This window comes from Orycteropus afer, unplaced genomic scaffold (assembly GCF_000298275.1).
Source record: "Orycteropus afer afer isolate SDZICR_OR568_19922 unplaced genomic scaffold, OryAfe1.0 scaffold00489, whole genome shotgun sequence".
Lineage (NCBI taxonomy): Eukaryota > Metazoa > Chordata > Mammalia > Tubulidentata > Orycteropodidae > Orycteropus > Orycteropus afer.
The window spans coordinates 1,371,975-1,392,000 of NW_006922076.1; the positions used below are offsets into that span (position 1 = coordinate 1,371,975).

Below are 20,026 nucleotides of genomic sequence, written 5' to 3' on the forward strand. Positions count from 1 at the left end.
ATGAACTATGAATTAACTGTGAACTATGGTGTTGGTGAGGCATGAACTATGAATTAACTGTGAACTATGGTGTTGGTGAAGAATGCTGAAAATACCATGGGCTTCCAGAAGAATGAACAAATCTGTCCCAGAAGAAGTGCAGCTGGAATGCTCCTTGGAAGCGAGAATGGCCAGACATCATCTCACCTGCTTTGGTCATGTTGTCAGAAGGGACCGTTCCCTGGAGAAGGATGTCCTGCTTGGTAAGGGGGAGGGTCAGCACAGAAGGTGGAAGGCCCTCAATGAGATGGACTGACCCAGTGGCTACAATGATGGGCTCAGGCACAGCAGGGATCATGGGGTGATGCAGGACCATTGTGCACAGGGTCACTATGAGTCAGAGCCGACTCAATGGCACCCACCAACTCGTGCAGCGCAACGGAGCATCACTGTGGTTTGGCTGACATCTCTGATGGCTGATGTCACTGACTGTCTCCATGCGTTTGGTGGCTGTTTGTGTTTCTGTGGGGTTTTGCTGGCCAAGTTTTGGGGAAGCAGATTGCCAGGCCTTTTTGGACCTGCCTCTGGGTGGACTGGAACGTGCTGCTTTGTTGGCAGCAGGTGCATTAACTGCTTGCACCCCAGGAGCGCTCCGGTCCTCGATGCCGATTCCTGGCTCTGTAGAGGGGAGCTCACTAAGCCAGATGGCTTCCAGCACCTGACACAGGACTTGTGAGTGCCTGGCATGGAGTTGGCCCTCAGGAGGTTTGGCTCAGCGAGGGGTGAGCATCCCAGCCGTGCACAGCATGGTTCACCAAACCAAATTCCCAGGTGCCCTCGTTTGGGGTTTCCAGGCTGTTCCGGCTAATCTGATATTAGCAAACCTCCCACACACCTTCCTCACTGGAGTCGGTTTCCAATTATGTCTGCATTTTCCTGATCTAAATGAGACAGGGAGGAAGGGCTCTGCCGGGACCTGGCCTCGCCCAGATGACAGCACACATCACAGCCTGGCATTAGCCCCAGCCTCACCTTCGTGCCTGGGCTTTACAGCTGACCTCACAGGCTGGCCTAGACCCCAGCCTGCTGGAGGTGCGGAGGGAGCTCCCGGAGCAGCAGGAGCAAAGCCCTGCCGACGTGGCTCCAGATTGGCGGGGAGCCCCAGGGAGGGGTTACAGCACGCACTCGTGAGCACACGTTCGTTAGACACTGGCGGTGTGCACGGCCCACGGCCTCCTGGACTCAGGGAGGGTCCAGCCAGGTGGAGAGACCAGCGGGGAGCAGGCATGGGCTTCGGGGGCCTGTGCCTTACAATAGACAGTTCCTGGGGTTTGCCCTGCTCCGGGGCGCTGGTGTTCACACGGGGGCGTGAGGCAGGCGCTGGGCCCAGGAAGCCTGGGTCTGAATGTCATCCTTCCACTGACAGCTGTGTGGGTGGGACAGTCGAGGCCTCCTGGTGCCTCAGTTTCCTCACTAGTCAGGCAGCAGGGACCCTGCTGTACAGGTAAAAACAGACGCCACACTCTGGGCAGCAGCTACAGGGGTTAGTGATTGCGGCTGTTGTTTTCATGGGCCTGTGTGTGGACCCCGGGGCGCCTCTTGGACCCAGGGCTGCTCGTGGATCCCGGGGCTGCTTGTAGACCCCAGAGCTGCTCACAGACCCCGGCCGGCAGGAGAAAAGGAATGCACAGCCTTGGTCTGTCCAGGAGGGTCTGCCATGGAGGGTAGTACCCCAAGAGACATGTTCAAGTCCTGGCCCTGGGACCTGGGATCATGACCCTGTTTGGATCTGTGCCTCAGTTTCCACCTCTCTCAAACGAGGATAGTAACAGAGCTGTCCTATGCTGTCCTGACAGGTGACAGAGTGGCACAGCGCAGGTGCTAAGGTGTTGGTCCTACCACTTCCCAGTGGCACCTCCTCCACGCGCGGGCACGCATGCCCCGGTGGCCCGCCAAGTCTTGTATGTGCACAAGACCCCTCATCTTGTCCCAAGAGCCACCTGAACCGTTACACATGCCCTGCCTTGTGAATCCTCAGCAGTTCCACAAGGCAGGCATGTCTCCTTCCCACCGTATCCTCCACGAGGCAGGCGTGTCTCGTGTCTTGTTCCCCACCATACCCCCATTCCCAGCACAGTGCTGGGTGCTCAGTAAACATTAAACAGAGTTAAACGGTCCATCAGCCCTCACTGTCTCCACAGATGTGGCTGGCTAAGCCCTCCAAGCTGTGCCCCACTCTGGGGGCCTCAGTTCAGCATCCTGGTTCAGTGTGAGTTTTGCACAGTGATGTCGCACAGCCTGGAAATCAGTGCACCCACTGACCACCTCTTGCTTCACTTCCTGTGGTGGGCGGGCAGCTCAAGGTCTCTGCAAATGCCACCCCGAGTCCCAGCCCCTGAGGAGAGGGTCAGGAGGACACTGCAGGCCATGTGCACACGGGTCAGAGCTGTTGTGCATCGCAGACACTGTGTTTTTTACAAATGGAAGGTTTGGGACAGCCTTGTGTCAAGCAAGTCTCTCTCCGCCATTTTTCCAGTAGCGTGAGCTGGCTGTGTCTCTGTCTATTTCGGTCATTCTCACGGTATTTCTAAGTTTTCCATCTGCTGCGGCACACTTCATAGCCTACAGTCTAGTGTAAACTCGATTTTTTGCACCAGAAACCTCATGTGACTTGCTTTATTATGACACTACCTTTATTCCTGTGGCTGGGAACCAAACGCGCAATATCTCAGAACGTGCTGTACTTCCCACAAGCCATTGCAGCACGACTGCTTCACTGACTGTGAGACAAGCCAGCGGGTCCCCTCAAGACAGTTGTGCACACCCTTGGGCAAAACTCAACAAGCCCCCCTGGCCATGGATAATGCACCCCAGCCCAACCTAGCAGTCCTTCGGGAAAACCACCAAGGAGGTGCCCAGAACATGCAGCAACCGCACAGAACAGGCCAATGCTTTGTTACTCTCTCCAACAGACAGAAGCCGCCTCAGTCATATTGCTGTTAAAGTCTCTGGCACGGCCTCTCACTCTGGACACGTGTCTCGTCACCGACAGCCTATGTGCCAGCAAGAAGCCCTCCTCAAAGCCATTGCTGTGGGATGTTGGATCCCCTCCCCCGGTGCCAGCCCCCACAGCCCCACTCACCCGCATGCCCAGCTCAATGTTCTCTCCACCGTACACCTCCATGCCCGGGTCTAGCAGGCCAATGTCCCCGAAATATTCCCGGTCCACCACGAACGAGCAGCCGATCATGGCGGGCGTCCTGGGGGAACAGAGATGGTGTGTAAGGGTGCAGCAGGCCAGACAGCCTCGTCCACAGACCCCCACTCCTCCCTGCTGTGGTTGGCCCCAGCGGGTCCCGTGCCCAGGGCATGGGGAGGGCCATTTCTCCAGCCACCAGGCACACAGGTGAGGCCACCTCAGCTTCTCTCTGCCTCCCTCCCTCTGAGCCTGGAAAGTGACCCAGCGTGGACCATTGGAGAACAGCGACAGGTGACCCCAGTGAGCATTGGTTCAGGTGGCTCCTTAAGGGGGAAAAGCCATGCTGCCCCCAGTGGCTGCTGGGTTGCCATGAATGTCGTCTCCCTCCCTCGTGTTGTCCTGGGTGTGTCTAGTCAGGGCTGCAGCGGGCAGTAGTGTAGGCTGTGCACTGCTCACCTCCGTGGGATGCTGTTCATCTCAGACTCTCTCTGGGGGACACCCCTGGAGTTGTGGAGTGCACAACCCGAGCAGCCAAATACGGCAGATTGTGGCTCTGTGGTCAGTTCTGTGGGGATTTCGGCAACTAAAACTATGCCTTCAACCCCACTCAGTCAAGTTAGCCTCAGCCCAAGCCATGCCGTGTGAGAAGTCTCGAGGTCCTGGGAAAGCATCTCAGGGGCAGAGGCAGAGGTAGGAAGGAAGGACAGGAGCCAGGGAGCCAGGTGGGGAGCCGTCATCCACGAGTGACTGACGACTGACGGAGTCACTCTCATTCACTCAGTCAGTCAGTCAGTCACTCACTCACTCACTCACTCATTCTCTCACTCACTCACTCAGGATATGCAGAGTGCCAACCTGTGTCATAGGACACAACCCTGACTCACTCATTCACTCACTCACTTATTCACTCACTCATTCATTCACTCACTTATTAACTCACTCATCCACTCACTCATTCATCCATTCGCACACTCATTCATTCACTCCCTCACTCATTCACTCACTCATGCACTCGCTCATTCATGCACTCACTCATTCATTCACTCACTCACTCACTCATTCATGGACTTAGGATGTGCAGAGTGCCATCTTGTGTCATGGGACACAACCCTGACTCACTCGTTCACTCACTCATTCACTCACTCACTCATTCACCCATTCACACACTCATTCATTCACTCCCTCACTCAATCATTCACTCATTCACTCACTCATGTAATCACTCATTCATGCACTCACTCATTCACTCATTCATGGACTCAGGATGTGCAGAGTGCCATCCTGTGTCATGGGACACAACCCTGACTCACTCATTCACTCATGCACTTATTCATTCACTCATTCATTCACTCACTCACTCACTTACTTACTTATTCACTCACTCATCCACTCACTCATTCATCCATTCACACACTCATTCATTCACTCACTCATTCATTCACTCACTCACTCATTCACTCACTCATGCACTCGCTCACTCATGCACTCACTCATGGACTCAGAATGTGCAGAGTGCCATCCTGTGTCATGGGACACAACCCTGACTCACTCGTTCACTCATTCACTTATTCATTCACTCATTCATTCACTCATTCACTCACTCATCCACTCACTCATTCACCCATTCACACACTCATTCATTCACTCCCTCACTCACTCATTCACTCACTCACCACTAGTTGCTGCAGATTAAAAAGAGGAAGAAAGGAAGAGCATGTCTCCAGTAGGATGCAGCTACGGTCTGTGTTATAAGAAAGCTGGAATTTCTAAGCTTCAGTGAAAGATTTTGACTCAAAACAAAGACAATTTGTACATGGGGGCTTAGTTTCTTGGAAGGCAGCTGTAACCAGCACAGGCTTCATGCGGTTGCTGACTGCCCAGGTGTTCTGAGGCTGGGCATGACGGCGACACTGTGCCACTCCTTCAACAGCCCCTGCCCCTCCTGCAGGTATGAAATCTCTCATGTTACAGACAGCAGCCCTGAACGAGTCTCCGTCATGACTCAGAAGCAGTGTTTCTGCTGCAGTGGCTGGGAGCTCAGAAAGAAACGTCCATCACTTCTCCAGGAGTAACAGGCCCATTAAACACTGATTACCCTGCTCTGAGTGCAAAGATGCAGTTTGTTCCGTCATTAGATTCTGGCCATGACCATCTGGGAACGAAATTTGAATACCATCTTTGGTATTTCACTGGTTCAGCTGTAGTCCACCAATATATAACAGGTGTTTCTCTCATTTTCCCAACAAAAAAGATGATGGGTGCCCTCTGATGACCTGAAGCACCGTGTCCCCTGCCAGGCCTGTTACAGCTGGTAACAGTGCCATTTTATTATTGCTCAGAGTTCCAAAAGGAACTTGTAAGGCTCCGGGAGTCTGCTGGCAGTACCTTTATTTGCACGAGAAATTCCTGCCGTGAGTCCAGCAGCAGCAGGGCTCAGGGACACTGTGGCCCAGGAGTCCTCGGATCCAGGGGGACCCTTGTCATCATGTGGACGGTACTTATACCTGGGCTGCTCTCAGTGCAAGGGGAGACAGTGATCCAGCACACGGGGCCCTGATCTCTAAGCTGCTTCTCCCCACACCCCGAGCCTCTGTCTCCTGGGACTTTCAAGTTCAGCTGGACCCCCTATTGTTAATGCCATTGCTTTGTTTTTAAACAGAGAAGTTCATCTATTTGCTGCAAATCTCACTGTTAGTAAGATTTGTCTGGATGCAGAGCCCATGTCTGTAACCGTGGTCCCTGGGTGGCTTCGTGGTTAAATGCTGGTCGACTAAACAAGAGGCACCTCAGAAGAAAGCCCTGCCAATGCACTTCTGAACAAGCAGCTGTTGAGAGTCTGTGACACACACGGGGTCACCATGAGTCGGGGTTGACTGGTAGCCGTGACGTCATCTGAGCTGCTCATGAAGTCGTGTTTTGTCTGCATTGTTTATTGTAGACACACAGGTGGCATCCCACAAGCCACCTCCACATGGACAACTCAGTGACGTCTGCCATATTCATCTTTAAGGACAAGCATCATCATTTTCCTCCTCCGAATTCTTCTGTCACCCTGCTGTCATTGTTTTTATTCTTTAAAGGACCCATGAAGAGGGGAAACGACTCAAAGGTCCATCAACAGAATGGTTACACAAATTGTAGTCTGTGCACACACTGGGGTATTACTCAGCCTAGAAAGGACTGCAGTCCTGATGCATGCTTGATGGATACATCTTAGGAGGGAGAAGCCGAGGCCAGGGAGGCTGAGTGACTTGTGCAAGGTCCTGAGACAGCAAGGTACAAGCTGGGGTGCAAACCCTGGTGCCCCCTCAGCCCTCTTCCACTGAGGGGCCGGAGCTAGCCCATGCGCTTCCATCACACAGTACCTAGGCCCTCAGACCTGATCCTCTGCACGGTGGAATCTTGGGGGCCCCCCGCTCTACACTGGCTGATCTCCCCGCCCTTGCGGTCTGCTCTGTTGCCTTTCCCTGTTTGCAGCCTCGCTCTTGGCCTGGTGGGGAGAAGGTCTTCAGGAGGGGCCCCGTGGCCAAGTGCTTGGCCCAGTGACTCTAGCCACTGCTTCCAGGGCAGCCGTTCCCTGTGTCAGGAGTGGGCTTTGAGAGGCTAGGCTTCCTCACACACCTCGGACCCACGTCCAGGAGCAGCACTGCCTCGCCTGCCCAGCATCCTGAGGGGGGGCTATTCCTTAGGGCCATTCCTGTCCGGGAGGCTCTGGTGCCACAGACTGTTAATGCACTCAGCAGCTAACCAGAAGGATGGAGGTGCGTCTGCCCAGCAGCACTGCACTAACAGGCCTGGCGAGGCCTGGTGTCTTCAGTAGAGACGACAGACCAAAGCCACGGGGCAGTTCTACTCAGTAATGCACGGGTCGCCATGACTTGGAAGGGACAGAAACCACGAGGCAGCAGCAACATTCTTGTGCTGGAGCCCGGATGGTGCAGACGATGAACACAAAAGGCTACAGGCTCAAGGGCAGCCAGCGTGCCTCAGAAAACAGGCCTGGTAATCCACTTCTAAAACCGACCATTGAGAAGTGTTACCCAGCACAGTCCCCCTGTGACGCACGGGGAGGGCGCCGTGAGCAGGACTCTGCCCTCACAGGCCCCTGTGACACACAGGGGGCACCATTAGTTGGACCCTGCTCTGAAGCCCAGCACATACAGCAGTGCCCTCCCCCAGTCCGTTGGAGGGAGGGGATCTGAACTACTGGGGACACGAGCCCAAATACTTCCTATGGGGCTGCTGGTCTCCATGCCAGCTGGGAGCTGCATCCTGTGTAAGGACATGGCAGTTACAGTCCATTATCCAGAGGGTCCTGGGCAGAGGGGCCCTGAGGAGGGGTGCACCTCGCCCTGCCCCATAGTGGGTGCCACATGGAGTCAGACTCAAGGGCAGGCTCTAAGCCTTCCCGTCCACTGTGGCCTCCTTCAGAATTAGACTATTTCCCTGTACTATGAAATAATTCATGCCAACCACATCCGTGGGGGGACCCCTCGGGTTCCAGTACCTGCAGGGAGGTGGCCCCATGCCAGGCCTCAGGCCTCTGATGCCCTGACAGTGGACCCAGAACGAGTCCGGTCCGAGCTCCTCCTTACATCAAGCATGGAAAGGGAAGAGATCTCCCCCTCCTGCCGGCCACCAAAGACCTTTCCCCTGAGTCCAGCCTCATCCTTTCTTTGTATCTCTTTTCTTCCCTGAGCGTCGAGTATAACGAATGGCAAGAAAACGTCCTCAAGTGAAGTCAGCTTCTCCAGCTCCTACCGTTCCGCTCCCGGCTGAGCCTCAGCATCCAGTCCTTCAGGCGAAGGGCAGCGGCTCCTCCCTCTGTCCTCCAGGTAAACCTGCCACCGAGGCCAGAGCAGCAGACAGAAATCAGAGAGCAATTTCCAAGAGCACCTGCTCTGACCGTGACCAAGCAATTTCTCTGCCCTGGTTTAGCTTCTCATAATCTGTGGAATGAGGGAATTCAATTACAAGGTTGTAAGGAGGCCTCGCTGTGGCAAATGTTTGTTTGAAGGGTTTGCCATTGCTGGACTGTCACTGGGAGGACCTGTCCCAGACATGGCCATGTGTCACCAGCTAGTGCAGGGCTGTCCATCTTGATAAGGACTCAATTAGCTTCTCCTTGAGCCAAGCTCTGTATCACCACTTCTGAGAGACCAGCCCTCCTGAGCCCATCAGGACACAACAGCTGGCCCTGTCCCTATGCTCCACCTTCCCGGAGCCAGGCAGCGTGGTCCTCTGCGCCCAGAGGACCAGGTCGACGCTTCTTTCTCCCAGTTATCCCACCTTCCCTTCGGGTGATTCTGCCAGTTACAGAATATCTGATTCCAATATTCTCTTCAATTATGCATTCAGGACTGGGGAGTGACCACAGGGTGGACTCTGGACCCACTAGGCCCACCAGAGGTGGACCTGAGCCTGAACTCCATGATCCTCTGGCCTCCACACACCCCACCTCTGACTGGTGGACCAGGTGTCGCCTTGGGTCTCCAGGAATTGGCGTTGGTTCAGAGCAGTGTCCAGCGACCTCGGGAAGTCTGGTTGTTCCCTCCCCGGGGCACAGCTGGTGCTGATATGGACGCCTAGGGAGAAGCCAGATAGGAAACATTTATCTGTACAGAAGGTTCTTCTCCAAGGGGGCCTGCCTTCCCTTCATTCAGGGGGTTCCATGTGGATCCTACAGCAGCTGGGGCAGGATCAGGTAAGTGGGCATTCGCCTGTGACTCTGTGACCATCCTGTGAGGATTCTGGAAACTTAAATATCTACAGGGGCCCAGCAGGCCCAGGACGTGAGCTTGTGTTATATGTTGAACATGAAGGAATTAGATTGTTCTCTTCTTTTCTTGAAACACCCAGTCTTCAGTCTTGTTTCAAGCTCTAGGCCCCCATTTTCAATAAAGAGCTGGGTTTGAAGAAATCATTCTCTATCTCGAGGGAAGCCCAGTGACACACAACTGAATGACACTCAACTTATAGATAGCTCAGTATAGGGGCTCTTGGGGCGTGGTGGTGGCTGTGACATGAGCCCTGGCTAATAAGAACCAGGAACAACTCAGTTCCAGCTAATCATGACCATGTAGGGATGGGGGCCCACCACTCGCCCGTCACTTTGTCCTACTGTGGTGGCTTGTGTATTGCTGTGAGGCTAGAAGTTATGCCAAATACCAGTATTTCAAATACCAGCAGGTTCAGCCATGGTGGAAAGGTTTCAGTGGAGTTTCCAGACTAAGACAGACTAGAAAGAAGGACGGGGCCATCCACTTTCAAAAAAACTGGCCACTGAAAACCTCATGAGTAGCGGTGAAACTCTGTCTGATACAGTGCCAGAAGACGAGCCCCTCCGCTAGGTTGTTGTTGTTAGGTGCCGTCGAGTCATTTCTGACTCATAGCGACCCCATGCACAGCGGCACATCTGCTTGGTAGGTGCTCAAAATGTGACTGGGAAAGAGCTGCCTCCTCAAAGTAGAATCAACCTTGCAAATATGCAATCAAGATGTATTGATAATTACTGGTGATTGGAATGCGAAATTTGGAAACAAAGAAGAAACATCAGTAATTGGAAAATGTGGCCTTGGTGATGGAAATGATGCTAGAGATCACATGACAGAATTTTGTAAGACTAACTACTTATTCTTAAACTTATGTGTGGTTTAAAATCAGGAAGGGAGTGTGTCAGGGTTGTGTCCTTTCGCCACACTTATTCAATCTGTATGCTGAGCAAATAATCCGAGAAGCTGGACTACATGAAGAAGAATGCAGCATCAGGATTGGAGGAAGACTTCTTAACAACTTGCAATATGCAGATGATACAATCTTGCTTGCTGAAAGTGAAGATGACTGGAAGCATTTACTAAGAAGATTAAAGACTACAGTCTGAAGTATGGACTATGCTTCAACATAAAGAAAATGAAAATGCTCACAACTGGATGAATAAGCAGCATCACGATAAATGGAGAAAAGATTGAAGTTGTCAAAGATTTCGTATTACTTGGATCCACAATCAACACCATGGAAGCAGCATTCATGAAATCAGACGATTTATTGCACTGGGCAAATCTGCTGCAAAAAAACCTCTTTAAAGTGCTGAAGAGCAAAGATGTCTCTTTGACGACTAAGGTGTGCCTAACCCAAGCCAGGGGAGGCCAGGAAAGGAAGTGGGAGCCCGCATGGGCTGGAACAAGTAGAGAGGCCAAGAAGTGAGTGGAGTGGTTTGGAACAACTAAGGGAAACAAACTCGTCTGTCAGTTTGTTGCACTGTGGAGGCTTGCATGTTGTTGTGAGGCTGGAGGCTATGCTACCAGTGTTTCAAATACCAACAGGGTTATCCATGGTGGACAGATTTCAGCGGAGCTTCCAGACTTAGACAGACTTGGAAGAAGGAAGAGGTCATCCACTTCTCAAAGAATTGGCCAGAGAAAACCTTGTGACTAGCAGTGGAAAATTTGACAAATAGCCCTGAAACATTGCTTGATATAGTGCTGTAAAATGAGCCCCTCAGGTCAGGAGGCACTCAAAATACAGCTGGGAAAGAGATGCCTCCTTAGAGTAGAGCCGACCTTAATGATGTGGATGGAGTAAAGCTTTCAGCCTCCTGGTCAAGGTACAGGTTCCTCATGAGTACAATCAAGTGTTCGGGGAATTCGCACATGTTGTAGCAGCTGGCAAGTCCCAAGTCTGTGGGTCAGATGCCAGGCTGGAGATTCTTCCTGACTCACATAGCTACCGGTGCTGATGAACTCAAGATCGAGGTAAGATGGCAGGCTGTTGGCTCACAAGCTACAAAAGCAATCATTCCAAAATCAGAAGCCAATACAGCAGGCTGCTGGTTCAAGCCTAAGAACCAGAGGTCCTATGCTGATGAGCCTGATGCTGGATCCAGATCCAGCAAAAAGGCAGAAATCTTTGCCAGAACATCTGTATACACGTTGGAAGCAGGCCACAGACGTGAGGAAATCAGCCTTTAACTGATTGGCTGCTCATAGGGTTCTCATTGTGGTCATATTGTGTCAGACCTCATTGTGGGAAGTGACCACATCATAGCTACCAAACCCGAGAATCATGGCCCAGCCAGGTTGACACCAACCTTAGCCATCACAGCCACCATCTTTCAATCATTGGGGAGACATAAGAAATACTTTTCATGTGACTTCTCCTCACTTCAAACATCGGTTCAGATTTAAGAACATACGGTACAAGCAGATGGAGCGCATCTGTGTCACACATGGAGGCAGCCATTTCCTGGAAGACTTGGTGCTCTTCACACAGGTGACGTGCACGGGGTGGACTCAGAACAGGAGATGCGAGAGCCCTTGTTCACTTTCCCAGGAAGAGCTGGGCCCCTTCTCAAGAAGCCGGCTGCCATTGTGGTGGGCTGCTGTGGTGTCATGGAGAAGACTGCTCTGCATCCTGGTGAGGATGTTGTGAGGCTGGTGGCTGGTTGTTTCTCCTCCTCAAGACATGTCACATCTGATCCCCAGGGACCTCCCCAAAACCGAAAAACCGAACTCACTGTCATCAAGTTGATTCCAACTCATAGCGACCTCCACTGGGTTTCCAAGGTGGTAAATCTTTGAGGAAATAGATTGCTCCATCTTCCTTCCACTGAGCTGCTGGTGGGTTTGAACTGCCAACCTTCTGGTTAGCAGTCAAATGCCTTAGGCAGTGCACCAGCAGAGCTCCCAGAGAGGTGCTAAACCACCCTGTTAGCCACTGTGACCAGCAGCCCCACCTAGGCCCTCTAGCAGACCTTTCCAGACGTCGACTCCCCAATGTGGCTATGTTCGGGCACACAGAGGACATATATCTTGGGGGTAGCTACAGTTGACAAAGCTTTGTGGACCTGAGGCATGCCTGCATAGTCTGCCCTGGCAGTTGTCCCCACCACTCAACATAGTCTCATCTTGAGACAGCTGTGATTGGCTCTGTTCTCTGGCATGACATGCTGTAGCCCCCCCCTTCCATCCAGCTGCCCTAGCAGACCTGGTCTCCAGCCCTTAAAGCAAGGCTTGTCAACAGGGCCTGCCCTCGACATCCTGGAGCTGCCAGAACAAGGCATCATAAACCGATTGGCCCCAAACTACAGCTCCAAAGGCCAGCAGGCGAAAATCAGGGGTCGACTCTAGGGGAGGGGCTTCTTCTTCTTTGAGCTGAGGCAATACTGGGATCATTGGGTTGGTAGATTTCTCTCGGCCCATTACATGACACCTGTCTTCCCCTCTGTGTGTCTCTCCTCCCTGTATAAGACACCACTCAGAAGGAGTTGGGTTTAGGAACCCCCTACTCTGATATGACCTCATTAACATAACAGAGACCACTCGACTTCCAAACCTGGGTTAGGACTTCAGCATACATTTTAGGGGGACATAATTCAATCCATAAATCATGCTTCCATTCTGGGGGACCAATACCGAGGAGTAGGATGGCTAGATCATGTGGTAAATGTTTTTTAATTTTATAAGAAACAGCCAAACACTTTTCCAAAATAGGTGCACCACATCCAGCAGCCATGTCTGAGAGCTCTGGCTGCTCCATGTTCTGCTGACACTTAGTATTGTCTGCCTTTGGATTTTAGCCAGTGTAGCAGGTCTGTGCAGTCCCTGGGCAGCACAGATAGTCAGCTCACTCAGCCGCTAAATGCAAGGTTGGAGGTTTGAGTCCACCCCAAGGTGTCTGGTGATCTGCTTCCGAAAGACCAGCCCCTGAAACCCTCATGGAGCCCAGTTCCACTCGAACAGACACGGGGTCACCATGGGCTGGAGTCACCCGGGAGGCAGCTGGCTGTTTACAATGGGTCTGCAGTGACAGTGGTTTCACTAGAGGGGTGCGGGCCACACCAGGTGACAAGGCCAGAGGGTGACAGCAGAATGACTGCCTGTAAAATCTTTGTGCAGATTTCAGCAGAAATTTATTTTTCATTGAAATATCCCTGTAGTCAGTCATAACAAAAGCTTAAGCTCCACGCTAATTGACTTTTTGAACCTTCTCATGTGCTCCGGCCACAGATGTCATTACCACCCAGTGACAGTGAGGGTGGGACTCATGCGGTTCCGTCTGCACATATGACAGGCACACACTGCTCTTTTCATTCCTTCTGGTGTTCTTTTGTTGCTGGCTTTGTACAGTTTCCTGGTGTTTTAGTCACAATGCTGTACATTGGTGAAGCTCTGGCAACTCCTTTCTTGAGAATGAAATTGTCATTAAAGGAAAAGCAACAGCAAACACAGTGTCTGCTCGGTTACTAGTAGTACGACTGGTCATATTGTGATTCAGTGCAGAAAGACCTCACAAGACAGACTTGTTACTATCCTGTTGCTGTTACTGTTATGCGCCATCAAGTCAGACCCGAGTCACAGCGACCCCTCCTGGGGTTTCCAAGGCAGTATCACTATGGAAGTAGATTGCCCAACCTTCCTCCTGAGGAGTGGCTGGTGGGTACCAGACAGTCAGAAATGTCACATTTCACCGACTCACAGCTCCATCACACGGTGCTACGGTGAACATGGGTAATGATCATGAAAATGGATTCTGTATGGCCTGGCACAGGAGGAGGTCTGTGGGGGGTGGCACCAACCCTGTTGACGCCCCTGGGGAGGTACCCCTGGACTCTGTATGGCCTGGCACAGGAGGAGGTCTGTGGGGGGTGGCACCAGCCCTGTTGACGCCCCTGGGGGTGGAACCCCTGGACTCTGAATGGCCTGGCACAGGAGGAGGTCTGTGGGGGGTGGCACCAACCCTGTTGATGCTCCTGGGGGTGGTACCCATGGACTCTGTATGGCCTGGCACAGGAGGAGGTCTGTGGGGGGTGGCACCAGCCCTGTTGACGCCCCTGGGGAGCAGCATCCCATTGTGATGGGACTGGTGTTTCCCTGCCGACTGACCATGCTGAGCACTTTTCATGAGCTTGGTGGCCGTTTGTCTGTCTTCCTTGGTGAAGGCTTCTGTTTGGGTCTTTGGCCCGTGTTCGGCGGGGTTGCTGGCGTCAGGGCTGTTTAAGGGCCCCAGTGATGCTGCCGAGGACCGAGTCCAGGATCCGCTGCCCGCCAGCCTGACAGGAGCCCCGGGTGGGAGGGCGCCGCTTCCTGTGGCCGTGGGCCTCAGGACTGGGATGGTGTTCCCAGTCTCCCTGGCTCCTCAGATCAGGAAACATTTGTTTTGCTGCTAATTGGGGATTATCAAGTGCCTTTTGAATGAAGAACCACCACCTTCCAACCACCGGTTCCTGCTCCCAGTGGCTCCCTAGGGACCCATCTGTCTGCTGTTTCGACAAGGATGAGCTCTGGACTGAGGTTTTACTGCAAAGCCCGGGAGACCCAGCACCTGCTCACTCTGGCTGGCTGCTGTGTGCAGGCTCTGGGAGCAGTTAGCCCACTTGGCTGGGTGCTCTCTGGAGTCTTAGATGTTTAAGCAAGCCCCTGCCAGGGAGACGAGAGATGTCGCCACTGATGCCCACTACCCTCCCTGCTGAGCATCCAGACAGCTCGGTCTTTATCACAGGCTGTAGTTCTGTCTCGGGGTGCAGACGTGCACGCAGCCCTGAGCCCTGTGGGGCAGCCCCAGGCCTGGACAGACTCCCCAGGCGAGTGGTTCTCCCGCCGATCCCACGAGACCCTCCTCCACAGACTCAATGAGGGGCGGTCCCAGGTCCTCGTGGTGAGGTGGCTTGCTTCAGCAGCACTCCAGCAGGGACGCAGCTCTCCGTGCAGATCGGCAGCAAGGGGGTGCCGCCCAGGGCTGGATGAACCAGCCAGCAGCGTGGCCCTGAGCAAGGTCCACATGGGCTGAATTGCATGTCCTTGCTAATCTGTGGTGACCACTTTCACATGGTTCCACCACATCATTGACATGGGAGGACCAGGGAACTGAGCCCTGCAACTGGACTCCTGCATAACTTGCTTATTGGCTAGCTTGGTCCTGGTCCCCGACAAGCCCCTGGAATCCAGCACCACAATGGGGAGACCTGCCCATGGGGGAAGGGCTCCAAGACTAAGAGGTTCTGGAAAACCTCTGCCCCGCTGGGTCCTCCCTCCAGGAGAAAGTGGAGGGCACTGGAGGCTGTTGTGATTTCTCAGGGTTAATCTGAAAGCTAGGAGCCCTGGTGGCGTAGCGCCTAAAGCATTTGACTGCTAACCAGAAGACTGGCAGTTCAAACCCACCAGCCACTCCTAGGAAGGAAGACTGGTCAATCCACTTCCATAGTGATACCACCTTGGAAACCCAAGGAGGGGTCACTATGACTCGGATCCGAGTCAACGGCAGTGAGTTTTGTTTGTTTGTTTTCAGGAAGATTTGGGAGGGGGCTCACAAGCTCCAATGCCCAGTTGGTGGTGGGAATGAGTAAATCCAAGGCTAAGAAGATGACAGTGTTAGGACAGTGCTAGTGTGTCAGCGAGGCAGCAGGGAGTGGTGGGGACTGCAGCAAACTCTCAGCTCCAGCCAGTGCAGCCTGGGAAGAGAGCCTGGGCTCCCAGGCCATCCAAGCTTTCCAGAGGTGCTTTAATTATCCATTTTTTAAAAAGGGAAATATCTCAGGTTTTCAAGATTTAAAATACATTTTGTACAACAACCTGCTTTAATCTGATTAACCCTTTGAAGACCAAATTATTTTCTGCTTCGAATTTTAGAATTTTTTGTTGATACCATGTGTTTTCAGTAACAGAAGGCACACTGAGATCAAGGGGAAAAATCTCTTGACGTAATAAAGATTTTGATACAAGTATGTGGGACACATATGTCCCGAATGGACTCTGATGGTAGGGTTTATGGGACAAGGTCTGTTTCTTCAGATTCACACGGTGATACAGGTCCCTGCCAGGTGGCAGCATGTGCTACAGCTGGGATAGTCCCTTCCCAAGAAACCTGAGAGCCTGAAAATGGTTGATATATATCCTATGGGGCATGAGAGGGTTAAATAGCCACGGGCCTCTGTCTTTGGCTTTCATGTCTCTCAGTCTCACTGTCTCCACCAGTCTGCTCGCTGCCCACATTTCTGACATCCCTTGTTGTGGCCGTGTTGCTCCTGCCCCTCCCCACTCCCATCTGCTTGCCCTCCCTCCCCCTGTCTGTGGGTCTGGCTCCTCCTTCTCCTGTCTGGCTCCACCCCTTTCCTGTCTGCTCACTCTCCCTCCCCCTCCATCTCTGTCTGTGTATCTGGCTACCGTCTGGCTCCTCCCCTCTCCCATATGGCTCCTCCCTCTCCTGTCTGGCTCCTCCCCTCTCCCATCTGGCTCCACCCCATCCCATCTGCTCACTCTCCCTCCCCCTCCATCTCTGTCTGTGTCTGGCTCCTCCCCACTCCTGTCTGGCTCCTCCCCTTTCCTGTCTGCTCACTCTCCCTCCCCCTCCATCTCTGTCTGTATGTCTGGCTCCCATCTGGCTCCGCCCCTCTCCCATCTGGCCCCACCCCTCTCCCACCTGGCTCCTCCCTCTCCCGTCTGGCTCCGCCCCTCTCCCGTCTGCTCACTCTCCCTCCCCCTCCATCTCTGTGTGTCTGGCTCCTCCCCTCTCTGCAGCTCTCTCGCTCTTTCTCAGTCTCGCTCTCATCTCCCTCACTATCTGTCTCCATCTCTCTTGCTTTTCCTCAGCTGGTCATGTCACCGCTGCTGAGCCCTCCTCATCACACATCCCCCACACTTGGCGGGGCCCCTCACGGCCTGCACTGCCATGGTTTTAGCTCCGTTCCTGGGCGGCTCAGCTGCCACGCGTACCGGTCGGTGGCCCTGCAGATTCTGCGCTCACCTGATGGGCGCCGACTCATCGCCGTGGTCCAGCCAGTCCTGCGGTGGGATGATGTACATGCACCACAGCCCCCAGTTGTAGCCGTGGGCCGCGTTGGCGTACTGCTGCACCTCGAACGTGCTGTACTTGATGTTGTCAATGGCCGGCAGGATGATGCGGCGCCGGTCCTCCCGGATCCTGGTTAGCGCCGGCTCTGCCCTGCAGGCACACGGGTGTCAGGGGAACAGCCCGCCCCGGGAGTGAGGCCAGCTCCAGCTAACGCCTGCCTGCTGAGCACCCAGCCCAGCGCTCAGCCCCTCCGGGGACCCCAGTTCCCTCGGCCCTCAGAAGTGTTCACCAGGCGCCACCTCCTTCCAGAAGAGAGGTGAGGCGCCCTGCCCTGGAGATGCCCTGCAGTGCACCATGTGGACAGCAGTACACGGTGCCTCTGCTGGGAGCAGACCCGCTGTGAAGGTGTCCCGTGTCAGGAGGCGACAGGTGTTGGCTCTGCCATAAAGAGCCAAGGCAAGGCTGCTTACCAAACCCCTGTCGTTGTCGTTGAGTAGATTCCCACTTGTGGCATGGTGCAGTGCTTAAAGTGCTTTTTTGCTAACTGAAAGGTCAGCTGTTCAAATCCACCAGCCACTCCTCAGGAGAAAGAGGTGGTAATCTACTTCCATAAAGACCTACAGCCTCGGACCCCCTGTGGCACAGTCCTGCCCTGCCCCGTAGGGCGCTGCGAGTCAGGGCGCTCGGGGGCAGTTCTGTCCTGCACTGTAGGGTGCTATGTCAGGGCGCTCAGGGGCAGTTCTGTCCCGTAGGGCGCTGTGAGTCAGGGTGCTTACAAGTTGCAGTTGTCAATAGGTTCACAGTGTAGGCTTCACTGAGCACAGCCTGCAGGGAGGGGTGGGCGGAGTGGGTGGGTGACTAGAGGTGGAGCACACAAATGGGGTGGTGGTGTGCAGTGAGACCAGTGGGGAAAGAGGGGCAGGTCGTGTGGTGACCGGAGGCTGTGCACTTTCTGCAGTGACCACCACGTCCCTGGGTGCACACCACCTGGGCTGCTCACTGAAAGGCTGGAGGGGGGAGTCCACCACCCAGAGGTGCCTCGGAAGAAGCCTGGGGAGCGGTCAGGCCGTGATGCACGCGGGGTGCCATGAGTCAGAGTCGACTTCGTGCCCCCGAGGCATCGGCTCGCATGGCTGACTCTTCTCTGCAGGGGCTCCCAGGAGTGTCCCTTGTCACCGCAGGGATGACAGCTCTGTCCAGCTGCAATTCCCCACACAATGGTGCAGCGAGGGGTGGGGCCCACCAGGGCTGCCCAGAGCAGCCTCGGGGACGGGGTCAGGCTCAGGCAGGGATGGCCATGGAGGCGCGTGGGGGACGCTGCCTGGCAGGAGCCACACACCGACCTCACGCTCCCTGCTTCCGAACGAGAGCGGAGCTGTTTCCCTGCCTGTCTGCCCGGCGGGGAGGATTAATTACGTCGTGAGCAAAACCCTTCAGAGATGACGGCTTTGTGCAGATGTCTGCTACTAGGCAGAACCTTAAGCAGTGGCAGCCCGGGAAGGTGGGGCTGTTTGCAGATGGATGACTGAGTTTCCAGTAGTGAAAAGTGAAGTCCTACCAGCTTCACGTGGCATCTGACATGAGGGCTCATGGCGGTCCCAGCCGTCCCCCCAGGTCTCTGGGAGCTTAAGGATTTAGAGGGACAGATAGGCTCAAGGACCCCTGCCTGTGCCTCCTGATCCTTTTTCCCATAAAGCAAGTGCTTGCAGACCCCCTGCCCGCCAGGGACAGCCAGCATGCCCCCAGCCCACCCTGATCCTCACCAGCCTGTGTTGAACTCCACGTGGGCGTCAAAGAAGCCAACAACGGGGGCGGTGGCCACCTTCCAGCCCTGCAGCCGGGCTCGGATCAGGCCCTCACGCTTGCTGTTGCGGACAATCTTCACAAGGCCGGGGTACCTCTTGTGGACGTACTGGTCCAGGTTGAACTTGAGCTCCACTGGGGAGAGAGGCAGCCAGCATCTCAGTGAGCCAGCATCCACAAGGCAGGGCCGGTGGGGACCTGTGTGCGGGCCCTGGTCTGGGTTCTGTAATCATCCCCCTGGAGACCTAGTGAGGCTGAAGACTGTTCACGGCCCGGCAACCCCAGAGAGAGAGATGAGACCCCAACCCTCAGGGGGCCCGGATCTCATGGGAGAGAAGGACCAGCAAGAAAACAAGCAAACACACAGGACGGACTCAGAGAGTGGCAGGTGCTACGGAGACACAAGGAAAGGGGATGACGTGGGGGGGAGGAGCTGCTGTGGGTCGGCGGAGCAGGTGAGGGGTGGAGAGTTGCAGGTGCAGGAAGAGACGCCGAGTCCTGAGGTGACAGTGAACTTGGCGTGTGGTGAAAACAGAGGCAGGGGCAGGAGGATCCAGGTCAGGATGGGGCAGCGACTGACGCTGAGGGCTTACCAGCTGCTGTCAAGTTGCCCCGACCCCTGGCGCCCCCAGGGTCATGGAGCAGAACTGCCCCAGGGCTATTCTTGGCGGGAATATTATGGGAGCAGGTCGGCAGGCCTTTCTCCCCGTTTTCCTCTGGGTAGACTCTAACCCCCAGCCTTTCGGTGAGCAGCTGAGTGTCTGACCCCCAGGAGGGTTTGCACTGGCAGCCCTCCCTGCCCCTGCTGTCCAGCCCCCCAGGACCTCACCATTGTCACTGTTGTCGTCCACCAGGATGACCTCCTTGAGGAGCTGGGAGGGGGTGTGGTTGACCACGCTGTGCACTGATCGCAGGATGACCGAGAGGGCCTCATTGACAAAGATGAAGACTACAGAGATCTGGGGCAGGCCCTCAGAGTAGGACAGCTGTCTGCACCTGTGGGGACAGGTGGGGGCGCGGTCAGGCAGGGACATGCACATGAGGGGCCCTGGTGGTTGGACATCTGTGTGCACCTGTGGGGACAGGTAGGGTCATGGTCAGGCAGGGACATGAGGGATGTGGGAGCACCTGAAAGAGACAGGCCCAGGCAGCCTTGCCTGCCACACAAATGGAAAAGGACCAGGCAGGAGTCGTGAGAGACCAAGAGCTGCAGTCTTTCTCTGTGGTCTCCCGCAAGCTTGCGCCCTCCGGCTGTCTGCA

The 20,026-nt window shown here is 54.5% G+C and overlaps 1 protein-coding gene across 1 annotated transcript in view; it reads right to left on the reverse strand.

The window, feature by feature from the left end:
• Window positions 1-20,026, reverse strand: part of GALNT9 (polypeptide N-acetylgalactosaminyltransferase 9) — a 100,238-nt gene that overhangs the window by 24,514 nt on the left and 55,698 nt on the right. The window contains exons 3-6 of the mRNA XM_007955056.2: window positions 19,596-19,762; window positions 18,727-18,901; window positions 16,916-17,113; window positions 3,122-3,239 (exon numbers count right to left, since the gene is read on the reverse strand). Of these exons, the coding sequence (XP_007953247.1) occupies window positions 3,122-3,239; window positions 16,916-17,113; window positions 18,727-18,901; window positions 19,596-19,762 (658 nt within the window). The remainder of the gene's footprint in view (window positions 1-3,121; window positions 3,240-16,915; window positions 17,114-18,726; window positions 18,902-19,595; window positions 19,763-20,026) is intronic.